Source organism: Saimiri boliviensis, chromosome 9, assembly GCF_048565385.1.
Source record: "Saimiri boliviensis isolate mSaiBol1 chromosome 9, mSaiBol1.pri, whole genome shotgun sequence".
In the NCBI taxonomy this organism is placed as follows: domain Eukaryota; kingdom Metazoa; phylum Chordata; class Mammalia; order Primates; family Cebidae; genus Saimiri; species Saimiri boliviensis.
The window spans coordinates 53,225,099-53,239,645 of NC_133457.1; the positions used below are offsets into that span (position 1 = coordinate 53,225,099).

A 14,547-nucleotide genomic window follows, 5' to 3' on the forward strand; every position below is an offset into this window, starting at 1 on the left:
TATTTCCAAATTTATTTTAGTGAAACCTGAAAGAAAACATATAGCAAAAAAATAAATCTGAGGGAATTTTATTGTCACGTACATATATGTAGTAAAAGCAAATATTTCACTGAATATTTACTATACAGTAAATTTTAGAATAAATTAGAATAGTAAATACCATTTGAATGTAATTTTGTATTAATGCTGTTACTGTTTTTGAGTAATAATAAACACAGACTTTAACTCTGATCAGTTTTGTTGCCTGAAGTTCATATCTTTGCCATAGATATTATTTATTTTGTTACTGTACTTCACCACAAGTAGCCAGGATCCTTTTTATCTTCTGTTATGCCTCTTATATTGGGAACCTGGCCTACTGTCTGTTACAGGCTAGTCAGATGCAGAGTAATGTTTAGATACATTAGATGGAGGAGGAAGTTTCTTGTACAACAGCAGATTATGTTCTTTAGGGATGTTCCTTAACCAAGAAAGGCAAAACCAAGCCCAGGGACCTGATTTGTACAGAAGAGGTATAGAAATTGAGGCCTGTTCCCAAGGCAGATGATGTTTTGGAGATATGAATCTGATTATCTGTACCACTCCTCCTTGTTTGTCATTGTGTAGTTTGTGTGTGGAGAGAGACAGGGAAAAGTTCTAAAACCAATATGATATAACTGTATGAGAATAATAGAAATTTTCTGGAAATTTTAGACATCTGTCGTGTAAGTGAGAAAAAAGATTGAAAACTACCCAGAATGAAAATAACCAGGAATTAAAAATGACTGGAGTTGTTCATTCCAAATAAAATGATGACTGTTTCAATTTATATATATTTTTTTTCATTTCAGCTACAAGAAAATCAGGATGAAATCGAAAATATGATGAACTCTATTTTTAAGGGTATATTTGTTCATAGATACCGGTAAGAGATTTTAAAAATAATTTTGAAGACTTCACTTAAACAGTTATTGATTTTTTTGTGGCCCAGGCTAACTATAAAACTTTACTAATTATAACTTGTGTTTTGTTTTCTGGAAAACAACTTTGGCTGTAAATGCTATGTAAATGTCACAGTACAACTATGGAGGAAGTTGTGTAACTGCTGCCACTACCACTGTTACACTCTTCCAAATTCAGAACATGTGCTTTTGGAGGTAGTTTATGTACTTGTATGGAATATTAGTTAATAGAATCATAAATTAATGTAGCTTCAGTAAGAAATTGTTATTTTCACACCTTAAAAATTAAATGCCCTACTTCTTGCTCTGTAGTACCCATTTTGTTCCATGGGCATATTAATAATCTAAAAAAAAAAAAAATACTTGTGTGAAGCTGAGAGGAAAGAGGACAGAGAAGGGCACCCTTGGAGCTAATACAACAACTAACTGTATCTTCATTCTTGTTTCCTTTCAGATAAACACATTGAAATACTAGCTGTTAGCAAAATATTTTTGTCATCTGCCATTGCAAATGACTTTCTCTTTCTGTGAAGCCCAAGAACCTTAAAAATACTACTTGTAAAAGAGCGTATTCTACATAGAATGAATGAATCATATACAAATACTTGCCACCTTCTGTTGATTAGATGTGATGTGTATAAATAAACAGAGATAATAAGTAGCAGCACTGTTTTCAGACACATTTAAGAGTATATTTGGCTAATTAACGTAGAGTGGTGGGATGTGGTGGCTTATGCCTGTAATCCTAACACTTTGAGAGGCTCAGGTGGCAGGATCACGTAAGGCCAAGATTGTGAGATTGCATCTCTACAGAAAATTTAAAAATCAGCCAGGTGTCGTAGCGTGTACCTGTAGTCCCAGCTACCCAGGAGGCTGCGGGGGGAGGATTACTTGAACCCAGGTGGTTGAGGCTGCAGTGAGCCTTGATTGTACCCGTGCACTCCAGCCTGGGTGATAGAAAAAGACCCTGTCTAAAATTAAACAAAGAAATACACACATACACACACAGAGCTGACTTTTGAACACTGTGAGTTGGAACTGCAATAATCCCCTATAAACCTTTTTTTTCCCAACTAAACATGGATTGAAAATACGGTATTTGTGGGCTATGAAACCTGTGTACGTGGAGGGCTAACTTCTTGAATATTCAGATTACTCAGAGCCAACTTGTACAGTAGTATGCATGGATTTTACTATATATGAGCAGTCCTAGAACCAGTCCCCGTGTATACAAAGGGGCGTGTATGTGTGTTTGTGTATGTATCTCCGATAATTTATTTTAATGGGACTTAAATATTTTAACTAAAAGAATAAAATGTTCTTTTGAAATAGGTCCAGGGTTTTTATGTTGAGTAGAGATGGTGATTGGAGAGTTTTTTTGTTTTGGTTTGGTTTTTGTTTTGTTTTCTTTTTGGAGACGGAGTTTGACTCTTGTTGCTCAGGCTGGAGTGCAGTGGCATGATCTTGGCTTACTGCAGCTTTCGCCTCCGAGGTTCAAGCCATTCTTCTCTCTCATCCTCCGAGTAGGTGGGACTACAGGCACCTGCAACCACACCCAGCTAATTTTTGTATTTTTAGTAGAGACTGGGTTTCACCTTGTTGGCCAAACTGGTCTCGAACTCCTGACCTCAGGTGATTCACCCGCCTCTGCCTCCAAAAGTGCTGAGATTATAGGTGTGAGCCACTGCCAATGGCCTGATTGGAGTTTTATAAATTTCTTACATATACTGTATGTATAACGTGTTATTGCTATATTCTTTTTAAAAAGAACAAGATTTTCCATATAACTGCCTTGCAGTCTTTTTTTTTTTTTTGAGACAGTCCAGGCTGGAGTGCAGTGGCATGACATCTAAGAATTTCTGCATCTGTATTCAAGAGGGATAAATATCTCTTTTATTTTAATGAATATCGCTGACTGACTTTGTTACCAGGGTAATGCTGGCCTTGTAGACTGAGTTGCCATGTATTCTCTCTCTAATTTTCTGGATGAGTTTAATCGAATTGGTGTTATTCTTCAGATATCAGTTCACCAGTTAGAGCCTAGAATTTTCTTTGCTGGGAGGTTTTTAACTACAAATTAAATTTCTCCAGAAGATATAGGGTTTTGAGGTTATTTGTGGTTCTTGAGTAAATTTTGGTAGTTTATGTCTCATAAAAAATTGGTACATTCATCTAGGTTGTTGAATTATGTTCAAAAACTGTCAGCATAAAGTTGGTCATGATATTGATAATTTAACATCTCTCTCTCCCCCTCTCTTTTTCCCCCTGCTTCCTTCCCCCCCTTGCTGTTTTCATTGTTCAACGTGGAGGTATTTTATTTTATTTTATTTTATATTGAGTTTTTCTATAATTTCTGTTTTTTATTTCATTGATTTCTGTCCTTTATTTCCTTTCATCTGCTTGCTTTGGGTTTTACTTCTTCAGCTATTTGTAGTTTCTCAAGGTAGAATTCGAGCTCATTGATTTGACACTTTTTTTTTCTTTTCCTTTTCTTTTTTATTGCATTTTATGTTTTGGGGTACATGTGAAGAACATGCAAGATAGTTGCATAGGTATGCACATGGCAATGTGATTTGCTGCCTTCCTCCCTTTCACCAACACTGTTTTTTTCTAATAAATTTATTTTTATAAATTTTTTTTAGCACTGCTTTAGCTATGTCTCCTAAATTTGGATATGTTGTAATTGCATTTTTATTTAGTTCAAAATACTGTCTAATTTATTTTTTATTTTTTTTCTTTCACCCATGGATTACTTTGAAGCATGGCATCTAGTGTGCAAATATTTGAGGATTTTCTAGATATTTTTCTGCTATTGATTTCTAACTTAATTTTTTTGTAGTCAAAGAACATAGTTTGTATGATTTGAATGCTTCTAAATTGATTGAAATTTTTATGAGACCCACAATAAACTCTTAAATGTTTCATTTTCTCAAGAAAATAATGCATTATTCTGCTTTTGTTGTCTAGTGTCTTACATGAAATTAGGTCAAATTGTTTAATAGTGTTGTTCAAGTCTTCTTTTTCCTTATTGATTTTCTCCCTGTTTTTTTCCAACAGTTATTAAGAAGGGTTTTAATAGGAGTACTTTCTGTATTTGATTTTTTTTGGGCAGATGGAGTTTTTCTCTTGTTGCCCAGGCTGGAGTGCAGTGACACGATCTCAGCTCACCACAACCTCTGCCTCCCGGATTCAAGCCGTTCTCCTGCTCAGCCTCCCAGGTAGCTGGGATTACAGGCATGCACCACCACGCTTGGCTAATTTTGTATTTTTGATAGAGGCAGGGTTTCAACATGTTGGTCAGGCTGTTGTTGAACTCCTGACCTCAAGTGATCCACCCACCCTGGCCTCCCAAAGTGTTGGGATTACGGAGTGATCCACCATGACCAGTCAAGCCACCGCACCCAACCAGTATTCTTTGATATCAGTTCATTATCAGATGTATAGCTTTATTTTCTTAATACCAACTTATACAGAGCAAATGTTTGTATGGCGTAATTTATGAGTTTTTCTCATGTGGTCATGCTTTGGGTTGGTATCTGTGAACATTGGCTAACCCTATGGTTTCTTCTGTGTTTTTTATTTTAGAAGTTTAATCATTTTTTATCTTCTATTAAGGCAAATGAATCATTTTTAATTCAATTTTTGTTCATGATGTGATATAAGTGCAGAAGTCTGCTTTTTGCATACAAATATTCAGTTTTCCAAGCACCATTTAATGACGAAGTATCTTTTTCCAATTGAATTACTGTGCTATTTTTCTTGAAAATGAATTGACCATAAACACAATATTTTATTTTTGGATTTTCTGTCTATCCTTACACTGATACCACCTGCATTGAGTACGCTTTAGAGGAGTTTTTAAAATTAGGTAGTATAAGTTGTTCTACTTTATTGTTCTTTTCAAAAATTATTCGACTAGTATAAATTCTTTGCATTTCTATGTAAATCTTAAGGTCAGCTTGTCAAATTTTGAACAAAAGCTTCTGAAATTGTTATAGGGATTGTAATAATTTATTCATTGTCTTATGGGGAAACAGTCATATAACTTTGAAATTAGTCACGATGTCATTAACTGTAAGTTTTGTATAGATATCCTTTAGTAGGATGAGGAAATTTACTTCTAGCCTGATTTGTTGAGTGTTTTTATTATGATGGATTGATAGATTTCTTTATTTTTTCTGTTTTGATTGAGGTGGTCATGCAGGTTTTTTCTTTTATTCTATTAATATAGTGTATTGTGTTCATTGATTTTCAGATATTATACCAACCTTGCATTCTGGGATAAATTCCATGTGGTCATGGTATATAATCCTTTTTATATGCTATTGGATTCAGTTTGCTAGGATTTTGTTAAGGATTTGTACATTTACTTTCATAAATACTAAGAAATGTCAGTACTAGCCTTGTACAATATACTTGGAACTGTTTCTTCCTGCTTTCATAAAATGAAAGAATTTATGAAAGATTGGTAATATTTCTATGTTTTGTAGAATTCACCAGAGAAGCCCTTTGATCCCAGCTTTTCTTTATGTAAATATTTTTCATTGCTAATTCAATGTACTTCATATATCTATCCTGAATTTTTTAAATTTTGTTTTGAATTTGTGTTTTATTTATTTTCTTGAGATAGGGTCTCTGTCACCCAGGTTGGAGTGCAGTGGCACAGTCACAACTCCCTAGAGCCTCACCCTCCTGGGCTCAAGCATTCCTTCTGCCTCACCTCCCAAGTAGCTAGGACAACAGGCAAGCTCCACCATACCCTGCTAATTTTTTGTGTTTGTTTTTTTTTGTGGAAAGTAGGGCCCCTCCCTGTGTTGCCCAGGATGGTTACAACTCTTGACCTCAAGCAGTCCCTCTGCCTAGCCCTCTCAAACTACTAGGATTATAGGTGTGAGCCACTGCATCTTGCACCCAGCCAAATTTTTAATTTTTTCATTGACTCAGATTTGGCCATTTGTATTTCTCAGGCAATGTGTCTGTTTCATGCAAATTGTAAATTAATGGCATAATGTTGTTCATGGTATTTTGGATTCATTTTTTAGTTTTAAGGTTGGCAGCCCCCTTATTTATTCTTGATTGTGTGATTTTTGTCTTCTCTTTTGTCTTAGTCTCACTAAAAGTTTCAGTTTTGTTGATCGTTTCAAATAATAATGTACTTGTAGGTTGCTTTGGTTTTAATTTCCTTTTTTTGTTGTTGTTGAGACAGGGTCTCACTCTGTTACCCAAGCTGGAGTGCAGTGGCATGATCATTGCTCACTGCAGCCTCAACCTCCTGGGTTCAAGCAGTGCTCCCTCCTCAGACTGCTGAGTAGTTGGGACTACAAGCACACATCACTATGCCCAGCAAATTTTTGTTATTTTTGTAGAGTTAGGACTTAGCCATGCTGTCAGGGCTGGTCTTGAATTCCTGGACTCAAGTGATCCACCTGCCTCAGCTTCCCAAAGTGATGGGATTACAGGTGTGAGCCACCCTTTGCTAATTTTTTTGTTTAGATTTGGTTTGGTTTTTTTGAAACGGGATTTTACTCTGTTGCTCAGGCATGAATGCAGTGGCACAATAATGGCTCACTTCAGCCTCAACGTCTTGGGCTCAGGTGACCTTCCCACCTCAGCCTCCTGAGTAGCTGGGGCTATGGGTGCACACCACCATATCTGGTTAATTTACTATATTTTTAGTATAGACAAGGTTTCACCTTGTTGCCTAGGCTGGTCTGAAATTTTTTTGGTCAAGCCATCTACCAGCCTCAGCCTTGCAAAATGCTGTGATTAGGCATGAGCTGTCATGCCTGGCCTAATTGGTTTCTTAAGTTGAAAACTAAGATCATTCATTTTATATTTTTTCCCCTTTCTTAACTCTGCTTTTAACCTCTAAATTTTCAACAAAGCAGTGCTCTAGCTTAGCATCATTTTCTTGTCTTTCCTTTGTGCTATTATTGTCATACATATTTTGTCAACATTAGTTACTAACCCACCTGTACAGCATTATTTTCAGAGTGTTCAGTCATCTCTTAACAAAATTAAGAGAAATAAATACACTTACTATCTTATAATTTACTTTCTTTTTAACATTTTTTTACATTGTTCATTTTTTTCTATGGAATTGAGTTATTGTATTGTGTCATTTCCTTTCAGTTTGAAGGATTTTATTTTGTGTGTCTTATAAGGTAAATTTTCCTCTGCTGAAACTGTTAAATGGCATGTATATATTTAGGGGTAGTCTTAAGGCTCACCTTGTGTTATCTCCCTCAGAGATGACTGTTCTACTCTGGCTGATAATGTAACATTTAAAAATCTTTTTTTAAATATATTTTGTACAATTTGGTTTTTGTTTTTGTTTACTCTTTTAAAGTGAGATTTGGTTTTTGTTTTTGTTTACTTTTTTAAAGTGAGAGCATAAATTCTGTCCCTTCTTGGCTCTGCCATGCAGTCTTGAATTCAGAATCCATATTTTTATGATTTTCTGTCAGTCTCTAACACCAGTACTTATTTTAATGACTCACCTTTATTGAGTCTTGCCAAAGCTTACAACCTGTTATCCTTGTAGAAACAACAGTTACTTAATTTCTTACAGTTACCATATTGATTTGCATTTTATTTCATCAGACCTTGCATAAACTAGTATTGGATCTGTCACAACCTAACTCAACTTTTCAAAACTAGAATACATGTGTAGTTGAGAATGTGACCTATTTGACAAAAGTGGTCAGCATGCAATGGATACTAATCATTAATTTTTGTAAGTATCACTCAGTCTGCATTGTTGATTAATAGGAGATATTATTTAATGTACTGGAAGTAGAAGGTACTATGCAGAGATGGCACTTTAACACTTTATGTCCCACTTATAACTACCCACTTCAAACAATTTGTGTTTTTTTTATTATTTTTATTTTTTAAGACAGACTCCTGCTCTGTCACCCAGACTGGAGTGCAGTGGCATGATCTCAGCTCAGTGCAGCCTCTGCCTCCCAGGTTCAGCTGATTCTCCTGCTTTAGCCTCCCGAATAGCTGGGATTAAAATGCGTACCACGACACCTAGCTAATTTTGCATTTTTAATAGAGACGGGGTTTCCCTACTTTGGCCAGGCTGGTCTCGAACTCCTGACCTCAGATGATCCTCCTGCCTCTGCCTCCCAGTGTGCTGGGATTACAAGTGTGAGCCACCACCCCCAGCCAACAAGTTGGATTTTAATCTGTATGCTGCTAGTCTTAACTAATCATTTACAGGAATTATGGAGACCCGAAGAATGTGTTTTCTGAACTGAATCCTTGTGGTATTGCTTAAGTCTATAATTTGGGAAACTATCTCAGACCAAATGATCAGTTTCTTCAGCAAATAAGTGGCAGATAGTAAGAACAAGGGGATATAAAAACACAAAATAGTGAATGTGAAAAATATACTTACAAATATATATTTAAAGAACAGGATATACTTTACAATATTGAGGAGACAATTAGTAAATTGGAATATAATACTTAGAAATTTACCCAGATCACATTAATAAAGGGATAAAAAGATACAGACAGACCTTTCTGATTTGGGAAGGATATTGTCAGACACTTCATTGGTCCTTTAAAAATAAGTTTCAGAAAAAGAAGTCTTGATCATGGTAGTGCACACCTGTAGTCCCAGCTACACAGGAGGATGAGATAGGAAGACTACTTGAGCCCAGGAGTTCCAGGGTGCAGTGAACTAATATTGAGCACTGCACTGAACGACAGAGCAAGTCCCCATGTCAAAAAAAAAAATAGATACATGGAAAGAAATGTATTAGAGAGAAGTAGTACTAGTGAGTACAACTTTATAAAATTGGTTTTTAAAAAAAAAACAGACTTCAGATTAAAAAACCTTAATGAGTGCTAAGTAGGTTAAGAAATATATTCTACATCTTGACATACCATAGTGAAAATGAAATATCAAAGATGAAGAGGAAGTCATAAAAGCAACAAAAAAGCCTGTTATATTTCAGTAATGGTAAAAGAATAACAAAGTCATTAGACCATAAGGACAAACTTAGAGTACAGGTGTAAGTATTTTTGAGAAGATGAAAAACAGATGTCTTTTAATTTTGAAAAGACTGAGTCTTTTCATTAATTTATAGTACAATGAAACCTTTCAGAATCCTGTTTTCAGAGCTATTCTTAGGCAGTACCATAATACAATTTATTCTGAACAAACTATTATGCCATTACCATGGGGGTCAGGTTGATGGTTTAAATGTAAATATTAATTTGAGGGTATTTTTCTTTGAAAGCTAATGTATCTTTGACATCTGATTTTTAATCTTATTAAAGCCTAAAATTCTGTAAATGATAAAACATTAAGGAGTAATGCAGGGTAACCGATAGCCATATCACCTTCTCTGTATGAGACTCTTAGCAATACAATGCATTTCTGTGTATCTTGCCACTATTTTTACTAATGAATAATTAAAAACAAAAATGGGATGAAAAATAGTTTTATAAACTTGTTGCATTTTCAGTACATCTAAAATAACTCTAGCAGCCAGGTACAGTGGCTCACACCTGTAATCCCAGCACTTGGGGAGGATCACTAGTGTTCTACACCAGCTTGGCCAACATAGTGAAACCTCATCTCTACTAATAATACAAAAAAAGGGGGGATGTGATAGTTTGTGCCTATAATTCCAGTTACTCAGGACACTGAGGCAGGATAATTGATTGAACCTGGGAGGCAGAGGTTGCAGTAATCCAAGAACGTGCCACTGTACTTTAGCCTGGAGTGACAGAGCAGGACTGTGTCTCAAAAAATTAAATTAAAATTAAATAACTCTAGTCAGCCTGAAATAATAAATAAAATATTTGTATTTAATTTGTAAACAAGAGAGTTTCAGCTCTTCAAGTTTACACTTACATTACGAGCTTTCAAAAGCCTGCCTTTACCACGTCCTCTTTTCTCCATCATTTTACGTACTTCAGTGTTCCCTGTAATGTCCTTTACTAACATTCAGCACTCACTAACATAGTATTTATTTTAATTATCTTATTGTAAGTTATGGTCTCTATTCTCAAGTTCTTTTTCTTAGTCTAATAAAGGATACAGTATGACTTTTCTGTAATTCTTTCCGCTATTTCTTTCTTCCTAGGCTATTTTATACCAAAAAATTCTGTACAATTGGTCTATTTTGGAAAATGTGATTTTTTTTTTTCCTCCCAGCTTAATCTTAGTGACAAAATTGGTTGAGACCTGAATTCACTGAGTGCTGCAATTTAGATAGTGTGCCTTTTTGGCCATTCATAATTATTTCTCCCTCTGGAGCTCTCATGAGATTCCTTGTATATGAACAATAATTGTTAGTGTCAAAACATCCATACTAGCTAAGCATTGTTTTTGAAATTTGTGTTATACTCATTTTAATTTAGTCTGTATCCGTACTGCAAAAGCTTCCATAAGGGTAGTACAAGAAACATTTAATTAAAATTCCTTGGAGTTCAGTTTCATTTTGTTGTAAGCAGAAAATAATTAAATTTCCATCTGCTGAGAAAGTTATCCAATGAAAACTTAAGTCCAGATACCAAATTAAAGGGTTATGTTCCCCCCAAAAGGACACATTGTAAAGATTAGTAATTAGATAAGTTTTTCTTAGAAACAAACATGATCATTCTTTGATGCTGTAAAATAGAGTTACAACAAAGGATTAATAGAATTGCACCTGAATTATTATTTTCTAGTTTTTTTTTTCTTTCTTAGAGTTTCTGAATAAAGCGTTCATGTTTAGTTTTTCATTTCAAGGCCTGAAGCTAGAATGTTGTAAAAATTAGTCTGTCCTATGATTGTCTTTATTCCTTTCCTCTTGTCTTACAAACTTTTGCCCTCCTGCATTAATCTTTGCTTCGGATGCTCTCAAATGACTCAGCTAGAAATCTTTCTTAAATGGGGTGAGGCCGTTGGAAATAGAGATTAGTTGTTTAAAAATAAATTTAATATGAAAACATAAAAATTAAAGGACTCTTACGTATGAGGAAGTATCTTTATCTTAAAAGATATGTTGTAATTAAATCTGGATATTTAGAATCATACTGCACTTTATACTGCATCTCCTTGAATATACTATTAGTTCCTAGAAAGCAAGAAAGCAAATACCTAGTAATAATAGGAATCATAGAAGAGCTGAAGACTTTACTAGATCTTGAAAGAATAATCAGTGTAGGTAATCAGAATACAATTGAGGGTATTATAGGCATAGGGGTAACTACAAACATGTAGGTGCTGATACACTTGAGCTATTTGAACTAAAGAATTAATTCTATAAGATGATTAGTTATGATTATATTTATAAGGGTCTTTAATAATAATGAACACTAATCATTTTAATTACCTTTTGCAATGTAATATATTACTCCCAAACTTGGTGGTGTCAAACATTTATCTCAGGCTGGATGTAGTGGCTCATGCCTGTAATCATAGCACTTTGGGAGCTAAGGGGGGTGCATCACCTGAGATCAGGAGTTGGAGACCAGTCTGGCTAACATAGCAAAATCCTGTCTCTACTAAAAATACAAAAATTAGCTGGGTGCAGTGGTGTATGCCTATAGTCTCAGCTGCTGGGGAGGCTGAGGCAGGAGAATCGCTTGAACCCAGGAGGCAGAGGTTGCAGTGAGCCAAGATCGCACCACTGCACTCCAGCCTGAGCGACAGAGTAAAACTCTGTCTCAAAAAAAAAAAAAAAAAAAATTACCTCATTATTTCTATGGGTAGGGAATTTGGGAGTGGCTCAGCTAGCTGATTCTAGCTTAGATCTCTCATAAGATTACAGTCAAAGCTTCCTCTGAGTCATCTGAGGACTTGACTGGGGTTGTGGATTCTACTTCCACAATGGCTTTACTTACGTGGCTAATAGTAGAAAGCTCTAGTTACTCATCACATGGAGCTTTACTAGAGCACCTTGAGTATCATCAAGACATAGCTGGTGGCTTCCGCCCGAGAGAGTGATCACAGAGAGAATAAAAACAGTGACCTAGCATCAGGAGTCAAAATTCCTCATTTCTAGTACATTATATCAATCAGAGACACTTTACTTAGTATGCCCACACTCAGTAAAAGGGCAGTGAATCTCCATCACAGAAACAAAGAGTGGACAGCCTTCAGAATTACCACAAGAATTGTAATTTTACTGTCTAGTCTGTGATTATTCATATGTATATATTATGTATTATGATCTAGCAGAGTGGTGTCAGCAGTCAAAGTGGATTGGAGCACTAAAACCCAAAAAGGAAACAAACCACTTAGGGAATTTTTATAGCTACAGAATAGGCTTTCTGGTCACACATGGTCAAATTTCAAGTCTTCAAAGGGATATTTACATTTTCAAAGTTAAGATGGGAAGGATTGGACTGGCATCTGAAGTAGACAAGGACCGGGATTCCTAGAAAACATGGAATGAAAGTATTGGTGATGTGCAAGGAACCCAAATGCCCATCAGTGATAGACTGGATAAAGCAAATGTGGTACATGCACTGCATGGAATACTATGCAGGCATCAAAAGGACTGAGATCATGTCCTTTGCAGTGACATGGATGAAGCTGGAAGCCATTATCCTGAGCAAACTAACACAGGAACAGAACCAAACACCGCATGTTCTCATTAATAAGTGGGAGCTAAACATTGAAAACATATGGACACACTAAGGGGAATAGCACACACCAGTGCCTGTTGGGAGTTGGGGTGAAGGGACAAAACTTAGAGGACAGGATAATAGGTGCAGCAAACCACCATGACACACGTATAGCCATGTAACAAACCTACACGTTCTGCACATGTATCCTTTTTTTTTTTTTTTTTTAAGGAGAAATGCGTACAGAGAACCTGTGTTCTAAGAACATAAGCTGTTTAGTAGTCTAGTCAGTGAAACAGAAAAGACCCCTATTAGAAATTAGGTGTAGATGTAGAGATGAGTGTAAAAAAGGTTTTGAACAAGATTTTCCTGCTGAAGACATAAAGGTAAGACTCTGTTCTCTAGCCTGTTGATAACAGCCATTTATAATCTCAGTATCGGTGGTAACTCTTAAGAATTACCCTAACTCTTAAGAGTGATGGGGCCGGGCGCGGTGGCTGAAGCCTGTAATCCCAGCACTTTGGGAGGCCGAGGCGGGTGGATCACGAGGCCGAGAGATCGAGACCATCCTGGTCAACATGGTGAAACCCCGTCTCTACTAAAAATACAAAAAATTAGCTGGGCATGGTAGCACGTGCCTGTAATCCCAGCTACTCAGGAGGCTGAGGCAGGAGAATTACCTGAACCCAGGAGGTGGAGGTTGCGGTGAGCCGAGATCGCGCCATTGCACTCCAACCTGGGTAACAAGAGCGAAACTCCGTCTCAAAAAAGAAAAGAAAAAAAAAAAAAGAGTGATGGAAGGATGATTTCACTCTGTTTATTTCCAATTACCATACTTAGTAGTCACTAAGTTTTATTGAACATGCTATACCTATTGATTTTGCCCTCAGCCTGCTTCCATGAAATTGTTTAATAAAACTTAGCCTGGTCTTTATAGAATTGACATTTATAAGGATAGTATAGCAGAGGAAAAGTGCAGTGGATCCTTGATGGACATACTACTTGGTAGGACTGAGAGAGCTAAAATGATATGATTTGGATGTTTTATAGTTATATTTTATAGTTGTGTTTTGGTTTTTTAGGGGAGTTTTATTTTTCCTACTGTTACTTATTTTATTTGGACGTCCTAGTAGAAAACAAAGTATACAAAGCTGTAGCTCAAAGATGGCAATTTTTAAGTAGTAGAATAATACCAAATGTCAGTTAAGGATGTGAAACACTGAGAGATTTTTAAATATCTAATAAAGTTGAAAATGTACATTGCTTTTCATCATGTAATTTCACTTGTATGTATCAAAACAGTGTCTCACAGGTGTTGTTGACTATGTCCTATATTAGGTACACAGTAGTTTCAAGAAAGAATAGTTACTTGCCTACTACATGTGGAACATTTTGTTGTTTTCTGTCCTATTTCTTTTATGTATTTGTTGCCACTCATTGAATCAATTTTATAATGTGCTGATCAGTCCCGATGCACTATTTTAAAAATACTGCTCTAGGGAAACTCCCTCATATCTGTACAGGGAGAAACATACAAGAATATTCATGGAATCATTGTTAGTAAAAGCAAAAACTGGGAAGCAACTTAAATTTTTATTAATGAGAGAATATGTAATATATAATATGTTCATAGAAAGGAACAGTGGATATTGGTTAAAATTAATATATCAGAGCTGTATAAACCAGTATGCATAAATTGCAAAATATGATTTGTGAATAAAGCAAGTTGGAGAAGGATACTTACAGGATAATATTTACGTAAAACAAATACATATGGCGTTAAACAGAGATGGAATGATAGTCACTGAATCAAGGATAGTCATTTACTCCTGGGGAGGGAGATGTATCAGTAAGAGATATATGGGAATTTTTAACTGTATTATACTTCTTAGCTGAGCAGTAGATATGCAGTTATTCATTATATTGTTCTGTATACGTGTTTTATGTCTGAAATTTTTTATCTGAAAAACAATATTTTTGTCCCATGCATGTTCAGTGTTATAAAGGTCTAGGAAAACCTCACAGTTTA

General features: G+C 35.6%; 1 protein-coding gene across 5 annotated transcripts in view; it reads left to right on the forward strand.

Moving 5' to 3' along the window:
- Positions 1-14,547, forward strand: part of STAG1 (STAG1 cohesin complex component) — a 417,614-nt gene that overhangs the window by 251,645 nt on the left and 151,422 nt on the right. For all 5 annotated transcript variants that reach the window (XM_074405880.1, XM_074405879.1, XM_003930952.4 and 2 more), the window contains one exon: positions 831-904. In XM_074405880.1, the coding sequence (XP_074261981.1) occupies positions 831-904 (74 nt within the window). The remainder of the gene's footprint in view (positions 1-830; positions 905-14,547) is intronic.